The sequence below is a fragment of the Camellia sinensis genome, chromosome 2, assembly GCF_055761805.1.
Source record: "Camellia sinensis isolate YWXY chromosome 2, ASM5576180v1, whole genome shotgun sequence".
Lineage (NCBI taxonomy): Eukaryota > Viridiplantae > Streptophyta > Magnoliopsida > Ericales > Theaceae > Camellia > Camellia sinensis.
The window spans coordinates 208,413,297-208,433,146 of NC_138962.1; the positions used below are offsets into that span (position 1 = coordinate 208,413,297).

General features: G+C 38.7%; 2 protein-coding genes across 11 annotated transcripts in view; one reads left to right on the forward strand and one right to left on the reverse strand.

The window, feature by feature from the left end:
* The window catches only part of LOC114280061 (lysophospholipid acyltransferase LPEAT2), a 63,741-nt gene that overhangs the window by 24,847 nt on the left and 19,044 nt on the right, over positions 1-19,850 (reverse strand). For 2 of the 10 annotated variants that reach the window (XM_082916682.1, XM_082916681.1), the window contains exons 2-6: positions 3,001-3,181; positions 2,770-2,829; positions 2,029-2,192; positions 1,874-1,937; positions 1,294-1,362 (exon numbers count right to left, since the gene is read on the reverse strand). In XM_082916682.1, the coding sequence (XP_082772808.1) occupies positions 1,294-1,362; positions 1,874-1,937; positions 2,029-2,192; positions 2,770-2,829; positions 3,001-3,181 (538 nt within the window). Of the gene's footprint in view, positions 1-1,293; positions 1,363-1,873; positions 1,938-2,028; positions 2,193-2,769; positions 2,830-3,000; positions 3,182-6,378; positions 8,994-19,850 lie in introns of those variants that run through there. The other 8 variants (XM_082916684.1, XM_082916683.1, XM_082916686.1 and 5 more) reach the window with 5 other exon arrangements.
* On the forward strand, positions 16,694-17,834 carry LOC114290150 (uncharacterized). The gene is made up of 3 exons (XM_082916691.1): positions 16,694-16,848; positions 16,946-17,064; positions 17,157-17,834. Exons 1-3 carry the CDS (start codon positions 16,794-16,796, stop codon positions 17,607-17,609), a joined length of 627 nt encoding a protein of 208 aa, XP_082772817.1. The 5' UTR covers positions 16,694-16,793; the 3' UTR covers positions 17,610-17,834.

The following is a 19,850-nucleotide window of genomic DNA, read 5'->3' on the forward strand; positions in this document are numbered from 1 at the left end:
CTCCTAGGGTTTGGTTCGAAAGGTTTGCTCAAACTATGCTGAAGTATGGGTTTAAGCAAAGTCAAGCTGATCACACCTTGTTTGTAAAACACTCCTCACATGGTAAGACCGCAGCTCTCATTGTCTATGTTGATGATATTGTTCTGACAAGAGATGATGTGGAGGAGATTCCTCATTTGAAAGACTACTTAGCCAAGGAGTTTGAAATCAAAGACTAGACTATTTGAAGTATTTTTTGGGCATTGAAGTAGCTCGGTCCAAGGATGACATCTTCATATGCCAGATAAAGTATGTACTTGACCTACTACAGGAAACTGGAATACTTGGAGGTAGACCATGTGATACACCTCTAGAACCGGGCCAGAAGCTGAGTGAGGATCAAGAGGGAGATCCAGTGGACAGGGGGGAGATACCAGAGACTAGTGGGAAAGTTCATATACTTATCCCACTCACGTCCAAACATTGCCATTGCCATGAGTATTGTGAGTCAGTTTATGCATGCTCCGAGAACTTCCCACTTAGAGGCAGCTATGAGAATCCTACGATACCTGAAAGCTTCTCCTGGAAAGGGTCTCTATTTCTCAAATCATGGCCATCTCAGTGTGGAAGCATTTACTGATGCAGATTGGGCTGGATCCGTGACCGATAGATAATCAACTTCTAGATATTATACATTTGTTGGTGGCAATCTAGTTATACGCCGAAGTAAGAAACAAAATGTGATTACTAGATCTAGTGCTGAGGCAGAATTCAGGACTATGGCTCAAGGTGTACATGAGTTACTATGGATTAAACTATTGTTGGAAGACTTGGGGATCCATCAAAATGACTCCATGCGACTATACTGTGACAACAAGGCCGCAATCAACATAGCTCATAATCCAGTTCAACATGATAGAACTAAGCATGTGGAAATTGATAGGCACATCATCAAGGAAAAACTCACTAGTGGTATCATATGTATTCCATTTGTGAAGACTGGAGACCAACTAGCCAATGTTCTCACCAAGGGGCTAGGGTGCAAATCATTTCATGGCATTCTCAACAAGCTGGGAATGAGAGATATTTTCGCGCCAGCTTAAGGGGGAGTGTTAGAATAGAAATTAAGTTAAAATAGGAAAAACGTGATTGTGTGTTTGTGTTTCCATATATTATGCCTATGACACTCCTGTAATTACTCATTATTATCAATATAAAAGGGAATAAAGTCTACCTCATTCCCTAACTCTTTCTTTTCTCTAAACCTACAAAACCAACAAGGTAAAAAAAATTAATCAAATAATGAAGACTCACCCTTTGAGCAAAATGGGCAGCATTTTCCTTTTGATTTTCAAGGGGTGCAACAACAGGAAGATACTCTACCTGTACAATTTAATAAATGCCCTCATTCAACTTTTTACAACATACAAGTTGTGCAGTAACCAAATTTCAAATTATATATATGCATGTACATTTAAGCTGATGCATAATCAGTATTTTTTTTTTTTTGATAAATAAATAAACCAACTTTATTAAAAAAGTATCAAGGTAATGCAAAGAATACAAAAACCCAAATGGGAGAACAAACAACTCCTAACCAATAACACCATCCAAAAAAATCTAAAAAAGCAAACATATCCGGATCAACCGTCCTCTCTAACCAACTATACAAAACTATTAGTAAACGACTCTCAAGCCAAGAAACACTATGATGGCATAATCAGTATTGATGATGATCTGCGAGAGTGAGTTAGTTATCAAAAGAAAAATAGCAAATTAGGGCATCACTATAGCAACCTATAAGTATGATTTCCCACCTCATACCTTACTACCAAAAACAAATAAAAATTATAGTATATGCAAACTATAGATAAATAAAATTTACTCAACATACCTCCATGAAATTGTGAAACTGTGTGAACATTCTAAACATGAGCATTCCCAAAGCAATATTTCCCCTAAACAAAATGGAAGGCCATATGATGCAAGTAAGGTAAAGATATTACAAAAGACAACACCAAAACGGTTTCAACTAAAGAAAATTCCTACCAAGATTGGTCAAAGTGTACATGGGGATAGCGAACAATCACTGGCTGGACAGGATATCCAGGGACAAATGCACCAAGTTGGAAGGAAATGAGAACTCTTCCATTTGTTGTGGTTCCCTCAGGAAATAAAAGCAAACGAGGAAATCTATCAGAAGAAGCCTTTCTCTGTATTCAGATCCTTGAAAGCACATTTCTGTATCAAATCCCTTATAGATTGGAAAAACTTAATAATCTGAATTTTTTTCATACAAAAAATTGTAACAACTCCATATATACAATTAAAAAGCCATTGCTTTTGCTTATCAAAAAAAAAAGCCATTGCTTTCAGTTTCCATATTTATTAGCGCAGCTCACCAAAATGAAATTTTGTCCCTTAATATGCATATATTTGTTTGTAACTTGTTAAGTTAGTTCTTACAACAACAAAAAAAGGGTTTAAATTTTCTAAGCATTTGCAAACTGCTTACATAATTTCACAGAAAATCATAACAGACATTGAAAAGTGAAAACATTACAACATAAGCATTGTGAGAGAAAAAGTACACAAAGAAAGCCAGCAGTTTTATTTAATCATCAATTGGTTAATAACAGTCAACAAATACACGGAAGCAAGGAAAGACAATGGCATATGCTTACTAAATAAATTCATCTTCCTAAATAACTAAAAGAATTCACAACATAGTTCCACAAGAGAAAGAATCACGTTTACTAAATAGTTCGTAAAGGCAAAGAAACTTACTACCTTTATTTCATTGACAGCATGCTTCCTTGATGATGGTGAGGACCTATTGACATATACAACCTAACAACATAGAGAAATGATAAAAAAAACAATATTTGTTAACGCATTTATTGCACTCAAATGCACAAAAATAAATCTCAAAATTAAAGATATAGTAAATTCACCAAGACAAACCAATAAGTGTGACAACACATGTAAAAAGCTTTACTAACATAATGGATAAAAGATTACCTGCATTGCTCTGATAATGGTTCCAACAAAAGGTATGGAATCATGGGACTCGGAAGCAACAATGGTGGGAAATAATTCGTAGAAAAAGAAAATAGGATCAATATATGATACATGATTGGATACAACTATAGGAGCAGTCTCCCTTGGAGCAGGTCTTCCTCTACGTTTTATCCAATGGTAGCTGCACCGTCGAAAGAAAAGATCATATTCAACTTACAGTTAACAAACTTGGTTTTTCAAAGGTTTCAAACAAAAAAGAAACCAAACAAAAAAGAAAACCAAAATTGTGAACATACAGTAACTAGTAACTAGTAAGAGAGGAAAGAGGAGAAAATAAAAATGGAAAATAAGTCCACCATATCAGCATGAAAAAGTCAACAACATCACAATATCATTGAAGATATAACATTCTAACTGTAACCAAAAACTCTCACAAATTTTAAAGGCAAAAAAAAAATTCTTAAAACTCCAATTAGAACCTGATCAAACGACATGTATGTAATGCAGTGTTCTTATTGCATTAAAAATTGCAAACGAAGAACAATGCAATATGCAAAATAATATAAAAGAGAACTTTCCATCAACACAACACATTTATGCTATGTTTGAATCTTGAAACTGTGAAGGAAACGGAAAACGAAAGAATAAATAAAGTCACCTATACACATTATTTTTGTACAAGTAACTGAACATAAGCAAATGGTGAACATCTTTTAATTTTCCTAACCCAACCAAAAAAGAGGGGAAAAAACTTAAAAACTTATTTTACTTTATTTTTTCAATATTTTCTCTTAACAAATCCATGATAAAAACATAACATTGAATACATTGCATGAATTGTGTTTTTGGTTTTTCAAAGAAGGGCTTTGAAAATTTAGACAGGCATACATGAAATTTCATAGGATAAAATTGCAAAATGTTATTACAACAATAGGCAAAAGTGGAGTTTTGAAAATTTTGAGCAGGGCACGTGCGCCTCCGGGGCCAATGGCAGCTCCGCCACTGTTTGGCTCCAAAGTGCCCACAAATCACCACCAGTGTTTTCTTAGTTCAATAAAATTTTAATTTGTGATCTACCAGGTTAGCCTGTTTGGCCAGAATATGTTTGGCAAATTCCAACTTTATATACATGCAATTTTTCAAAAATTGTGTATGTTATGTAATGGGCCCCAAACCCAATCCGGCCCTCCCATAAAATTTAAAAATCTCATGTTATTATGACCCTCAAAAATTAATATAGAATTCAGTCCATTTGATTGGTATGAAATCATATTTAAAAAATAAAACAAAATTCTGCTAAAGAAATGAAATTAGATTCTTAAGTGAATTTCTATAGTTTTTTAATTAGATAACTTATGAAACTTTATAAGCATAAGCACAATGAATAATATTCAAATAATTACATAAGCCGTGTTTGGTGCAAGTTTAAAATTGATAGGCAAACTTCACTTTACTCCCCTGCGTTTTGGGCGGGGTGCAGATTACCCTCCTGACATTTGAAAATCACCACATAACCCCCACGTGGTTTGTGGACCAAAACGCACCGTCCACTTTTCCATCCAAATTAACAGGCTGTGAGGTTCACACACCCATGAAGAGAGTAAGCTGTATTTTATAACCAAAATACACCCCTTACAGATCTTTAAATTTACAAAAGCTTGCCATTATTCTTCCTCCTCCTCTCTCACAGAATGAACAAACACATCTATGAAAAAAGGTTGTTTCTCCAAAACCAAGGTTGTTTAAATTATCTGAACAAACACATCTTTAAATTCTCACTAAAACCAAGGTTGTTTCTCCAACCCTCCCTTTTTCCTGATTAATGTTGGCGCATTTTAGCACAGTCCCCTCTCTGCATCTGAAGAGAATCCCCAATCACCAGAAAATCGTAGACAAAGAAGGAGAAGAAAAAGACAAAGAAAGAGAGAGAGAGAGAGAGCTAGTGAAGAAGACCTCACCAACCCTAACCAACACCGGTACACACACAATCACAGGTTCCACAAAACACAACTCTCTGTTTCTTCAATCATATACACAAATTCTCATATATATATATATATATATATATATTTGTGATCTTCATATTTGAGCTGAAATGGAGAAAGTCATTGCAAACCGTGTTTCCACTCTCTCTACAATACTTTTTTTTCTCTCTCCTCTCTCTAGAATGGCTTGCCGGAGGATGAGTGCGGGGAATTTGGATTCGGAGAGGAAGAGGAGTGGGGGTCTCAGGACCAAACAGGTGGGACGATGCTCGTATTGTGGAAGTTAGGCCGGAGTAGTAGAGTCACCGGAAAATACTTGATCTCTGGCGCTAAGATTCTCTCTCTACTGTTATAAAAGTAATTTTAATTTAATTATAATATATATACACACACACATATATAGCTATCATGGGTTGAAAGTTGGCAATGGCATCCATGGGAGAACGTAAGCTCTAAATCAACAAGATGAGGGTATGATTAACGCATATAGATATACATATATAGTTGATATATATTTGTAGGTTTAATTCAAAGAGAGAATAGTAAGAAGATGAGGGTATAATAGTCAATTTACATGTTCTGTTAACAGAAGTTAGCGTGCATTTTGGTCCACAAACCACGTAAGAGTTATATGTGGTGATTTTCAAATGTCAGGGGGATAATCCGCACCTAACCCAAAACATAGGGGGTAAAGTTAAGTTTGCCCAAATTGATAATTATAAAAAAACAAATACAAAAACAAAAACAGAAACTAAAACTAAAACTAAAACTAAAAAGTACATTCTCAAGATAATATATATACATATATAAACTGTCCAAACTAAGCTTATAAAAAGTGATATATCATATGTAACTTTAGACTAGGCATCCATAACTTTTTTATTAGGCTTATTGTCTTATATTGATTTATATTTTAATTAATATCTAATCCTTTTACACTCAACCCAATCCACCATTCCCCTGTTCGAAATTCGCCCGTGCCTTCCTTCTGGCCCCTGATTGAAGACTCCTCGCTCCATCCCTGCTCTCCCACTTTACGAGGAGAAATTGTACAATACTCCTGGAGCAAGTCTAGGTGGTGCTCCAAATTAGTAGTTATTGGTCTAAATCATGGAACTCATCACTTTTGTGTTAGAATTTTAGGTGACAAAGTGTTAATAGTCAATCTGTAAATGGAACAAAGCAATGCTCCAGGAGCATTAAATAATCTCTCTTGTGATGTATTTGATCTTTATTATGATTATAATTCATTGGCCCATAATATCATATATGAATAAATAAATTAAAAATGTTCACAATCTAATTGCAAGATAAATGCTTTCATATAAAATCATAAATATGTATCCACCACACACTTAAAAAGAAACTCAATTATCAACCCAAATTGACTTACCCAAAAGAAAAGAGAATACACCGACCACAAATTCGAGTAACCCACGAGTCTACACCTCCATTTGGGCATTGGGTTCTGCTTATCCTTCCAACCATGAAGAACAAACTTGGTAGCCACATACCCAATCAACAAAGACAACCCGAACAACAGGTGCCGAACAATTGCAATAGGCACACAAATGAGGATCTTCAACCACTCATAAACCCCTTCAATTTGCGGCTTGTGGTTACGAAAGGGATCAATAGTGGTTGAGGAAGGCATGGAGAGAGGTCCAGCACTGAGAAACTCAAATGGGTGCTGAATCGCTGAATGGGTATTGCTAATCTAATTGGTTTCGTAGTTGTGAAGTCGATTTGGGGTTTCTTCTTCGGAACCCCAATTGTCGTCCACGGGTATAATCAGTTGAGGCTCGTCGGAGGAGGGATGAGAGAGGCGGTGTTTGAGTAGTAGAGGAGTGATGGGGTCGTGTTCTGCCATTGTTAAAGCTCAAGTGAAGAGTGGGAGGTAGAGAGAGAAACTAGACTGTACAGAGAGAGAGATTTTTGTGGTTTGTGAGAGAAGAAGCATCATCGGTTTTTTTTTTGCGGCTGTTGGCTATATATTTTGTATAAGCCAATTGCAGCTTAACACGTGGCTCGTAAAGGGTAATTTGGGGAGTTAATGCAAGTCTCCAATCAACGACAGACACGTAACAGTTCACATTGGTAATAATGAATCTGCGTAGCACGGGAGCAGTTAAAAGGCGCAAGATGACGGGGCCCAACAGTTACTCACAATTCAAATTCAAATTCATGAGGGAAGCCTAATTGCAAGAATGGTATAGCGGAAGCTAACTATGCGAGGCCATGACTACAGATCGTGGAAGGGCATTTCAATGGTAAGAAACCTACTTCGACGATTACCATTCGAGAGTATAAATAGAAGAAAAGGCCAACAGAAGAAGAACCTAGACTCAGATCCAGAAACCAGTTATTTACTTCATATTTTGCTTTCCAATTTTTATATTCCCAGTTCTTCAATTCTTGTACTGCACCTCAATTCTTAGGAGTAATTTGTTGCTGTGAACCTCTTTGAGACTAGGTCATTGAAGGTTCTTATTATTTAATGAAATTCAGTTCATAAAACTATTTTTATCTATTGTTATTTTCCATATCTTTAAAACCGTCTCTTAAGCAAAGCCATCAGTAAAAGTCCTTTTCATTGAGACTGAAAGAATTTCAACACAATCGCCTGATAATTGGTTGGCAATTAAAATTTCTGTAAGGACTTATTGATCCTTGTTAGCACACTTAAAATTACATTATTAACCTTCGAAAGTCCAAAAAAGCCAACATATATTTTTGGCACGCCTAGTGGAACTATAAATAATGGCTAGACGTAGGAGACAAGGAAAAAATGAACACCTGGAAGAAAGTGTTGAAGGAGAGATAGAAGCACCTAACCCAGAAGATAATATAATATCACATCCTATGGATACACCTGTCCCATCAGATCCTCCACCAATGATCGAACAGACCAGCACTACAGAATATGCGACACATGTCCAAAATACTGGATAGGGCCATGAAACTGGACCATCAACTGCCCATTCTACCCAACCAATGAATCCATGGGGAGGTTTAGTAGATGTTATGGGACAACAACTAATGTATACAATGAAAAAATGGGTGACATCCATTATAGATCGAATGAACTCTCATCAACCAACTGTCGTAAGGCAGGCTAAAGAAAACATGAATTCTCTTCAGCATAGATCGACTCGAGATAAACAGCCTATGCAAAATAATGGACAAACTAGGGGTCAGGCTAGTAATCAAAATCATTAGAGGTCATCACCTGTGCCTCAATCATGGTATGAAGCTCCGTTGAAACCATTGGTAAATCAAAATGTACCATTATCTACTAGCAAAACCATACAACTTGGTGGGTTTGGGCCAAAACAAGGGAATGGCACGAGGATATTTTCAAATCCCATGTTTGAAACCATGCCTGACACACGGGTGTTCACTAATCCTATGTTTGAATTTGCACCTGAGGAGTTGGTAGGGGTTTCTGCGGTTGGAAGAGAAACAACACACAACACTTGTTCCTCCTCCTGCAGGGCAGGCCCCAAGAGGTCAGCCATACCTTCAACAGCAACCAGCACAACAAGGACAACCAGCCCTAAATGTACCTTTATATGGACAAAGAGGACCTTAGGCACATGGAGTTCCTCCAAACCCTGTGTTTGCTCCTCCAGTAATGGTCCAACCAGCACAAAACACGGCTCCTACGGACCAAATTGCTGACATTGTTAGAGAGATAAATGGACCCATGGCTTGGGGGGTCCAGAGACTCTTGTGTACAGAAAACCTTACCCAGAATGGGTGGATAGGTTACATGAATACCCAAAAGAATTTAGAATACCAAATTTTGCCCTTTTTTATAGAAATGGGAACCAGTCAACGGTGGAACGCATTGCCAGACTTACAGGCCAGTGTGGTAAGTTCACCAATAATGATTCCATGAAATTGAGGTTTTTTCCAAACTCTCTAACTGGGATAGCCTTCGTATGGTATATAAACCTTACACCTGACTCCATCCAAACCTGGCAACAAATGGAGTAAGTATTTCATGCCCAGTTTTTTAAAACAGAACCTGAGGTTTTTATGGTAGACTTGGCAAGATTGAGCCAAAGGCCTAATGAGAAGGTTGCTCAATTCATTGCCAGATTCAAAAGGACACGAAATAAATGTAGGGTCATACTACCTGAGCCTGAATTTGTAAGGTTGGCCCAAAATGCACTGGAGTTTAGGTTTCGAAAGAAGCTTGATTCAACAGAGTTTCGAGACTTAGTAGAATTAACCTATAAAGTTTCTAGATATGAAACCTTACTTAAAGAAGAACAAGACCGAAGCAATGCATCCTATAAGACCTATTATAGGGACCCTAACTTTGAAAATGATGCAGCAAAGATCATAGGAAAAGAACCTATGACCTGTGAAGCATTGGTTCAAAAAGATACTACAATTGACCAACAATTTAAAAAGAAAGACCTTCATAGGAAGTATTCTTTTGACATAACAAAATCAGATGACATATTTGATCATTTGCTAGCAGCACATTTCTTAAAGTTGCCTAAGGGAGTTAAGATCCCAACTTCTAAAGAACTTACAGGAAAATTGTACTGCAAATGACATAATTCTTGGTCTTACTCAACTAAAAACTGTATTGTTTTTCGAGACAGGATCCAAGAACAAATTCAGAAAGGGAGACTGAAATTTCCAACCAAGACTGAAAAAGTCATGAGAGTTGATACCAACCCATTTCCAGAAATTGGAGCGGCAGCAGCTAATGTTGGCATACTAGATTTCCAGAATCTCTCTTTGAAGGAATTGGAAGAAGTCAATGTGTAAATGCATATTGCTAGCCAGGCTACTGACAAGAACACAAGAGGTTCACCAGCCAGTGGACAAAGCTTTGCAGGTCAAAGAAACGGCTCTAGTGAAGAAGCATTGGATGATGACTCCCTTGAAGCAGATGCAAGTTGAGCTATAAATGGCTGAAGGGACTCCCAATTGATGGGAAGCAGTACTACAAAGATTTGCAGAGAGACTATAGCTAGCCAACACCTACAACAAGAAGCCATACCCAACTGGTCCTAGACAGTAGCCATTTTTGATTGGGCCACCAAATACCAAAATGCATGTAGAAATTTAATGTATAAAGAGAAAAAGAGAATTGTATTATTGATTGATGTTTGTAATTATTGAATTATTGAATGCTACAATGATTCCTATATATAGAAGAGTAGGTGGTAGTAGGTGGTAGGTGGAGTAGGTGAAGTGGAGGTGGTAGTGGGGTAGTGGGTCTAGTGGAGTAGGTGAGGTGGTAGTGGTGTAGTGGGTTAGGTTTAGTGGGTGAAATAGGTGATAGGTTTTAACAGCCCCCCGCAAACTCAAGGGGGATAGGAACTAACCAACTTGAGTTTGGAGAGAGTAACAAAACAAGAAAATACATAAAAAATAAAAGAGGATAGGAGACACTGTATGGTCGTGTCAGACCGTTGTAGAAGACCGATGTAGAAGACACTGGCTCGTGTCGGACCGTTGTAGAAGACAGTTTACGGAGTCTTGCTGGACCCTTGTAGAAACTAACCGGGATCAATGTCGGGACAGTTTACAGAGTCTTGTCGGACCCATAAAGGAGCTAACCAGAATCAATGTAGGGACAGTTTACAGAGTCTTGTCGGACCCATGAAGGAGCTAACCGGAATCAATGTCGGGACAGTTTACAGAGTCTTGTCGGACCCTTAAAAAGTCGCACCCTCAAAAGGTGTGCCTAATTTTTCAAAAAAGGAGTGCCATCAAAAGGCGTGCCCAATCCATAAAAAGGCGTGCCATCAAAAGTTGCGCCCTCAAAAGGCGCGCCCACTTCATCAAAAGTCGTGCCCGACAGAAAGCGTCGAGCCATCAAAAGGTGAGCCGGAGACGCGGCGAGGCACGTGAGCGACAGAGCGGCGTGTCGGCCGCGTCGTCAGTGTCAATATAAACCAATGCGGAGGCGGAGGAAACCAAACCAGACTGAAACCTCTGAACTTGTCATTCTGAAACAATCTGTAAATACTCTGTATCCAACCCTTCTCGGAAACACTCAGCAACCCAAAAAACATGGCCTCTTCTTCCCGTTCAGCTACCCAGAACATGGCCTCATCTTCCCGTGGTTTGCTCACTCTCTTTCCCGACCTCAACGAGTCAACAGGAGAGATAACAGGTGCGGTGGCTCGTGAACCTCAACCAAACACCTCTGGTTTTGCTCCGTTGAACTTTCCGATGCGGTCGGTGGAGCAAAAAATGGCAGTGCAAACGGATATTGAGGCCAATCAGTATACATTGAAGTCATGTGTGGAAACCATGACTGCGGTCACAAACTTGTCGCACCGGCTGCAGAGTAGGACAAATGAGGTGCAGCAGTTAAACGCCCAACTGGCTCTGCTCCAGCGCATGTATAAGGATGCGCGAGCAGAGATAAGTGTGCTAAAGGCGGAAAATAAGGAGCTGAAGCGGAAGGCCACCGTGATGTTCCGATTTGGAGGTCCGCCATATGCTGCAGTGGAGGAGTATGGGGGAGTGAACGTGCTGGGCGGCGTGAAAAACACGGAGGCAGCACCGGCAAGGGCCGCTCAGGACAGAGGCAAGAAGAAGAGACCGGCGGCAGAGTAGAGAAGAAAAATCCCGCCTGTGGATGTGGTTGTTTGGGTTTTTTGTTGTTTTTTTTTTTTTTTTTTTTGTGTAAAATTGTGATCAGGGCGAAATCTCGATAGAAATAAAATGAGTGTATTGTGTAAATCCGAATGGCTTGAAGGTACAAGACTGAGCAGAAAAATTAGATGGAATGAATTTTTTTTTATTTTTTTTATTTTTTTATTTTTAATAATAAAAAATTGAGGTTCAAGGAAAAGTTGGGCTGTGGAAAGAAGAAAAAGAAAAAGTAGCACCCACGTGAGTTCCATCCAATTTTTTATATATATAAGATAAAAAAAAGGTTTGGACGGTGGAAAAATATTTTAAAATAGAAAAAATTATATAATATAGTTATCTCTTTGAAACTATATGCTGGTGTTGATCAAAAAAGTGGGCCAAATTACAAATACCGCCAATCTTGTAGACATCCTGAAGTGGGACACGAAGAGGCTTGTCTGATGGCCTCTTGGGCTCTGTAATCATGTCGAGGGCATCAAGAAGGGTTGGGCCCTTGTACCATGTTACCGGTGTAGAAGACACTGTATGAGTGTGTATATAGACTGCCCAAAAGATATACATGGATATAGATATCGAGCCCTTAAAAGTCGTGCCCTATTTTGTGGCTTGGAATAGCAGGGGATTGAAACCAGACGCAAGGAAGGCCGGTGTCGCGACGGAGCTTTGGCAAAGGGACATCGACGTGCAAGCAGTGGTGGTCTCCGGCGACTGAACAGTAGTGCACTCAGAAAGGAAATTTCAAGGTATGTGTAGAAAAATTTTAGCAGATTAGGTTGAGGTCCGGCGGACGGCCAAGGCGAGGTTGCCGCCTGCCGGTGAAGCGAAAAATACTAAGTGCTTAACCTTGCTCTGATACCATGTAGAAATTTAATGTATAAAGAGAAAAAGAGAATTGTATTATTGATTGATGTTTGTAATTATTGAATTATTGAATGCTACAATGATTCCTATATATAGAAGAGTAGGTGGTAGTAGGTGGTAGGTGGAGTAGGTGAAGTGGAGGTGGTAGTGGTGTAGTGGGTTTAGTGGAGTAGGTGAGGTGGTAGTGGTGTAGTGGGTTAGGTTTAGTGGGTGAAATAGGTGATAGGTTTTAACAATGCAATCAAAAGGCAAGAGACCCCTACATGAGATCAGACTGCCTAACTATTACAAGGTGGGCAACCAACCATAAGGAAAGCCTGAATTTGGCTCAAGACAGGAAACCAGGGCTAATGATTGGCCTCCAAGGACCACTTCGAAGATAGCTTCGAAGATAGGGGCAGCAAGCCCAGCAGCTAGAGCAGTGGGTTCATGGGTCCCTAGGATTCCAGATTGGTTTGTCATGCAGAACAAACCTAAAGTAATGCCTACCCAAAGAAAGGCTTTCAGAGACAAGGGAAGAATGATCAAGCCTCCCTTGATGGCTCCAAATAATTGGGTTCTACTCAAAAACCCAAAGACAAGGGAACCAGATATGATTCCTGTGATCTCCAAGTCCTAGAGGAGAAAGATCCAGCGAAGGTATACCCAGTATCAGAAGGATCTGAAAAAGAATGGAGAGAGTATTTCCTCAGCGTAATCAAAAGGCAAGACAAAAGAAGGAGAAGTTCAAAGCCTGGTCCTAGGATCAAAAGGAGTGCCAGCCGGGAACAATTGGCTAAAGTTCATGTTGAACTAAGAGCCAAAGAGAGATCCAATTTAGTAGGCCTCGAAAAGGCCTTGATGGAGAGTGATGATGAGACAAATGAAGAAATTGAACTAGGCCAAGAAAAGGTATTGGCTGAAGATGAAATGTTCAAAGCGTTCATGGCTGAACAGACCTTCATGGTTGAAAAGCCAACAGAGGTAGATCACCAACAAGCTGCTTCGAAGGAACCTATTAGTTCTGAGGTACCAAAATGCAACATGGAGGATGCTTCCTTAGCATCAGAGCAAACCAATATGGAAGGAGAGCAAACACAGCCAACAGTACAATTTGGCTCATTCCCTCCAATGCCAATTAATATGGTTTATGTGCTGCCTCAGGAGTTCCAAGCTGAGAAGGAGAACCAAGAAAGCCAGGAGGATGACCCTATTCTAGTTTTCAGTGAGGATTCACAAACCAACATGGTCCAAGATGAATCTGAGGTGGTCAGGCCCATGAAAACTGATGAAGAGAGTGAAGAGGTGAGCATTAACCTCATACCCCTTCCAATACCCTACAGTATCCATAGCCCAAGATGTTAAGCCCTTGTACATTAAGGCTTACTTCGATGGAATAGAAATGAGTAGAATGTTAGTGGACAATGGGACAACAGTGAACCTGCTTCCACGATATTCCTTGAAGAAGTTGGGGAAAAGAAATCCCAGGTTGATCCCAACAAGCACAACCAGTGTTGTGAAAAGCGCGCCTAGGCGCACGCCTAGGCGCAAGGCGAGTCGAGGCGCACCATTTGCGCCTGTACAGGTCCCAGGCGAGGCGACTTGAGCCAAGCAAGCGCCTTAGCTGCGACTGGAGCAAGGCGAGAGAGGCGCAAGGCTCTCGCCTAGGCGCGACTGATTGTTTAAGATGTAGATCTGATCTAACGACTCAGATGAACCTTTCGAATGGCTCCTAATCACACAGGATTACAACTCATGTACCATATGAGCCAAATAGGACTCAATGAACCCATTTCGAACTCGTCTCTTCCTCTTTCGCCTCGCAATTGACTTCGACTTCGACTTAGACTGGGCTGTCGGAGCTGGACCTGGACTTCGACTGCAACTGCGACACTGGACTTCGGCTTCGGCTTCGGCTTCGTCTTCGCAGGTTCGACTTCAACTCTCTCTCCCCTTCTCCTTCTTCTTCGTCTTCGACAGTTCTGGTTCAACTTTTATTTTTTTTTATTTTTTTTATTTTTTTGGTCAACTTCTTCAGTGCTCTATTTGCCTTCGACTCTTCCTCACTCTCCTTCTTCAGCTCTGTTTTGCTTTTTCTTTTTTTTTTTCCTTTTTTTTTTCAATTATTTGAGTTGAGTATCTGAAAAAAAAATGTCAGAGAAGAATTTATAATAAAAAAATTACAAAAATTAGGGAAAAAAAATTTATTTGTAATATGCTATGAAAAAAAAAATTGTTTGTAATATGTAAGAGAAGAATTTATTTGTTAGGAAAAAAAAATAAAATAATTAATTATTCACAAATAATTAATTATGTGTAATATGCTACTGATATTTTTTTTTCTTTATCTGTTAGAGAAAAAAAATTATAAATAATTAATAAATACAATGTGGTATTGGTCTTTTCTTTTTTCCTTTATCTGTTAGAGATTAAATTTGTTTTCCATTTATTCTTTTAATACAATTATTTTTCCTTTATTAAATTTGTTGTGTAGAAAATGACATCGGAAAGTAATAGAAAAGATCCGGCGTGGCAATATGCCCATTTGGTAGAGGAGAATAATTTAAACAAGTTCGAGTGTAATTTTTGTGGTAAAGTATCAAATAGAGATGTTTATCGGGGGAAACAACACCTCGCGGGAGGTTATAGGAATGTCACCGCTTGCCCGAAGTGTCCTTCTCATGTAAGAGAAGAGATTAGAGAGTTCACGTCAAAAAAAAAGACACAAAAAGAAGAAATGAACATGTTGCCTGATTTCGATGACATGGACATGGAAGATGAAGATGAAGATGAAGATGATGATGTCGTTGAGATCAATGTCAATCAACACCGTAAGTTGACAAGTAGTAGCCAAGGTTCAACCAAATCTAAATCCAAATCAAAAATGCCAAAGAGAAAAGGGCCTATGGATGTTTACTTCACACCCAATCCTGAATCAGTGGTGAAAAATCGAAGAGACCAAGCAAAAGGGAAACAAACCAAAATTGATGCAAATGACCCTTACAAAAAAGATATGAGAGCTCTGGCAGTGCAAAGATTTGCAAGGTGGATGTATGATGCTGGTATCCCTTTTAATGCAGTAAATTATGAGAGTTTTGGACCAATGATCGAAGCCATTGGCCAATATGGTCCTGGTATGAAGCCACCGACTTACCATGAAGTGCGGGTTACCCAACTCAAAAAAGAAGTGAAATTTACTGAAGATTTGATGAAGAATCATACAGAGGATTGTGCAAAATACGGGTGTTCCACAATGGCTGATGGTTGGACTGATAAGAGAGGAAGGACATTGATTAACTTTTTAGTTAATTGTCCAAGAGGAACCATGTTTGTTGAGTCGGTTGATGCTTCTAGCTATTCAAAGGATGGGCAAAAGCTATTTGAATTACTAGACAAGTTTGTGGAGAAAGTTGGAAAAGAGAATGTGGTGCAAGTTATCACTGATAGTGCTGTAGCTAATGTGTTGGCGGGTACGAATATTTCCTCATTCCTTACATCAAAATTGTTTACTCATAGTTTGTTTTGTATTTAAAATTTACAAACTTGAAAATAATAATTCTTCATTATTGTTACATTATAGGGAGGTTTTTGGAAGCTAAGTATGAACACTTGTATTGGACACCATGTGCTGCTCATTGTTTGGACTTGATGTTAGAAGACATTTTCAAGATACCTAGACTGAAAAAGACATTTAAAAGGGGTATTGCAGTACATGGTTACATTTACAATCAACCTACGTTGCTAAACATGATAAGGTGCTATACAAATTTGAAGAATTTGATCAAGCCTGCAAAAACTAGATTTGCAACTGCCTTTTTGACTTTGTCTAGGATGCATCAACAAAAAACAATTTGAGAAAGATGGTCACCTCCGAAGACTGGACCTCAAGCAAATAGGCAAAGGAGCCACAAGGTAAAAGAATGGCACAAACTTTGTTGATGCCTTCATTTTGGAATACTGTTGTGTTTGCCTTAAAGGTCTCGAGTCCTCTTGTCAAAGTGCTTAGATTGGTTGATACCGAGAAGAAACCTCCCATGAGATACATTTATGAGCCAATGGATAGGGCAAAAGAATGCATTGCAAGTTCATTTGATCATAAAGAAGAGAAGTATAATGAAATCTTCGAAATCATCGACAAAAGATGGGATGTCCAATTGCATCGGCCTTTACATGCAGCTGCGCATTTTCTTAACCCAGAATTCTTTTACCCAAAAGCTTTAGAGGTGCAAAAAGATCATGAAGTAATGAATGGGTTTTATTAATGCATGCAAAGGTTAGTCCCAGATGTCAATGTTCAAGATTTGATCACTAATGAGATGAGTATTTATATGAAGGATGAGTCTTTTTGGCAAGTCTGTTGCGATTAGGCAAAGAAATACAAGAGCACCAGGTAATATATTATAGACTCATAGAGTTTATTTTTAGCAATACTTTTAGTAAAACTCAATACTTGGTAATAGTTATTTCTAACTAGTGGATTATCGCAGCTGATTGGTGGGCATCATATGGTTCTTATACTCCAAACTTGCAAACTTTTGCCATAGAAGTCCTTAGCCTAACATGTAGTTCATCGGGTTGTGAACGAAATTGGAGTGTATTCGAACATGTGAGTATTTAACATTCTAACTAATTTTTTGTTCAATTCAAATATTTTTTATTCTCATTATATAGAATTTAATATCTTTTTAATACTTGCAGCTTCATAGCAAGAAAAGAAATAGATTGGAACGTCTCAATGATTTAGTGTATGTCAAATACAATAGAACATTGAGATTTAGGTATGACATGCGCAGCACTCTTGATCCCATATCTTTGCAAAATATTGATGAAATTAATGAGTGGTTGCTTGGGAGGATGGATGGAGAATCAGATGAAGATAATGAGCCTGTGTTTGATGATGATGATGGCTTGACGTGGGCCACTGTTGCTAGAGCTTCTGGAGTAGAAGAAAGTAGCCATGCAAGTAGAGCAACAAGTTCACGCTCAAAGGCACAACCGAGGATATCTAAATCATCAACATTGACTCCACTTCAATTAATAGATGAAGAGGAAGCGGGCTCAGATGACACAGAAGAGGAAGATGTTGAGGGATATAAATCAACTGATGAGAAGAAGATGCTGCCATTGATGTTGAGGATGATGATTGACTGACACCGACCTAACCTATCCTTTCTTTTGATATTGATGTTTTTAAGTGTTAAGACGTATATTAGTATTTGTTGAATATTTATATTTTGGATGTTTAATGTTTATGTTTTTATTTTTATTTTATTGAATGTGGATTATTTGATCTTTGAAAATTGGAATGTTATATAATATGCACTTTCATAGCTTTGAGAATTATTCTATATTTTTCTATTTTTTACAAAGACTGTGCGCCTTACTTCAATAAAGCCCGCACCTCGCCTTGCGCCTTGTGCCTAGGCCCCGAGAGACCTTCAGCGCCTTAGTGCGCCTTGAGCCTTTAAAAATACTGAGCACAACCATTGCTGGTTTTGCTGAAGACAAACAGATGGCTCAAGGCATTCTACCTATCAACCTGAGTATGGGAACCAGAGACTGTATGACAGCATTTTTTGTCATACACAGCAATGCCAAATATAATGCTTTACTAAGGATTGGATCCACACAAACAAAAGTGTGCCTTCTTCTTTGCATTAGAAGATAATGATAGTACTATGCAATGGGAAAACAGAGGAGATCAATGCAAATCCATAGCCCCTTATTGCCTGTGCAAATTTTGCAGAAGCTAAGTTGTACACTGAAAGGGTGGTACCACTTAGTGTACTAAGGAAGTCTGATATAACAGCCGAAGTGACGACTGATGAGGAAGTGGCACACCTGAAGCATCTAGTGCAGGAAAGTACAAATGAGGAGTTCATTATCAAAAATGCCAATGATGTCTGGTAATAGGCAAAAAGATCAAGATCAAGAAGCCAGACCATTGGCTTTAATCAAATTTTCAACATTGGACATAGAGACAATAATCCAGAAGGTGCAGGAAAAATAGAAAAAAGCCATAGTGATTGGTTGTAGTCAGAGGCAACCAAGGGCCAGACCTTTGGCTCTTGGTAAATATTGTGCATTGGACATTGAAACTAAAGTCCAGAAAATACAAGAAGAAGAGGCTCTAAGGACAGATTTTGTCTATGAAGAAGAGAGTATGGATGTTGAACCACAAAGGGTAGGAGCAGGACAAGATGAAATGGTTGCTTCGAAGGTAGAAGAAGTCAAAGGGGGAGCATCAGTAGATGCCCAAGTGCATGATCCCTTGGAAGAAGTCAACCTAGGGGAAGGTATAGTATAACAACCCACTTACATCAGTGCTTGGTTGGATCCTACTGGCAGGAACCAATTGTTGGTTGTTCTGAAACAATATAAAGATTGCTTTGCTTGGTCTTATAATGAGTTGCATGGATTAGATAGGTCATTAGTAGAACATATGCTCCTAATGAAGCCTAATTTCAATCCACACAAGCAGAAACCAAGACGGATGAGCCCTGAAGTTGTTCAAAAGGTGAAAGAGGAGATTGTTAGGCTACTTAAAGCAAGCTTCATCAGAACAGCCAAGTATGTTGAATGGTTGTCCAATATTGTGCCTGTGGTCAAAAGAATGGCAAGATGAGGGTATGCATTGACTTCAAAAACCTGTATTTAATAACACCAAAAGATAAGTACCCCATACCTATAGTTGATTTATTGGTGGATAGTTCGGCAGGACACAGGATTTTTCCATGATGGGTGGACATTCTGGTTACAACCAGATCTGTATAGCCGAGGAGAGTGTTCACAAGACAGCTTTCAGGTGTCCTGATAACATTGGCACCTTCGAATGAGTTAAGATGCCATTTGGATTGAAGAATGCTGGGACAACATATCAGAAGGCAATGAACACTATCTTCCATGATCTGGTTGAAGGATATTTACAATGTTATATTGATGATATTATTGTAAAATCTCAGTCTATGGAGGAGCATCTGGTTCACTTAACAGCAGCCTTCGAAAGAATGAGGAAGTTCAATCTAAAACTCAATCCTCTCAAATATGCTTTTGGTGTTAGCTGGAAACTTCTTGGGGTATGTGGTACACAAGAAGGGAATACAGATTGATCAGAACAAAGCCAAGGCCATCATCGAGGCCAAACCTCCATCAAATAAGAAAGAATTGCAAAAACTCTTTGGTTAGGTTAATTTCTTTCGAAAGTTTATTTCTAACACTACTAGAAAAACTAAAATGTTTCTTCTTTATTGAAGTTAAAAAATGAAGAAGAATTTGTGTAGACAGTAAAGCATCAAGCTGCTTTTGAAGGAATCAAAGCCTACTTGGCCAAGCCTCTAGTATTGATGCCACCAAGGAGGGACAGACCCCTGAAACTATACATTGCTGCGGTAG

What these genes read in the sequence shown, in the direction of transcription:
- LOC114290150 (XM_082916691.1), top strand. Translation starts at nt 16,794, where the DNA reads ATGAGTCTTTTTGGCAAGTCTGTTGCGATTAGGCAAAGAAATACAAGA. An exon ending in AAGAAATACAAGAGCACCAG is followed by an intron (nt 16,849 to 16,945) that starts GTAATATATTAT and finishes GGATTATCGCAG; the next exon opens with CTGATTGGTGGGCATCATAT. An exon ending in ATTGGAGTGTATTCGAACAT is followed by an intron (nt 17,065 to 17,156) that starts GTGAGTATTTAA and finishes TAATACTTGCAG; the next exon opens with CTTCATAGCAAGAAAAGAAA.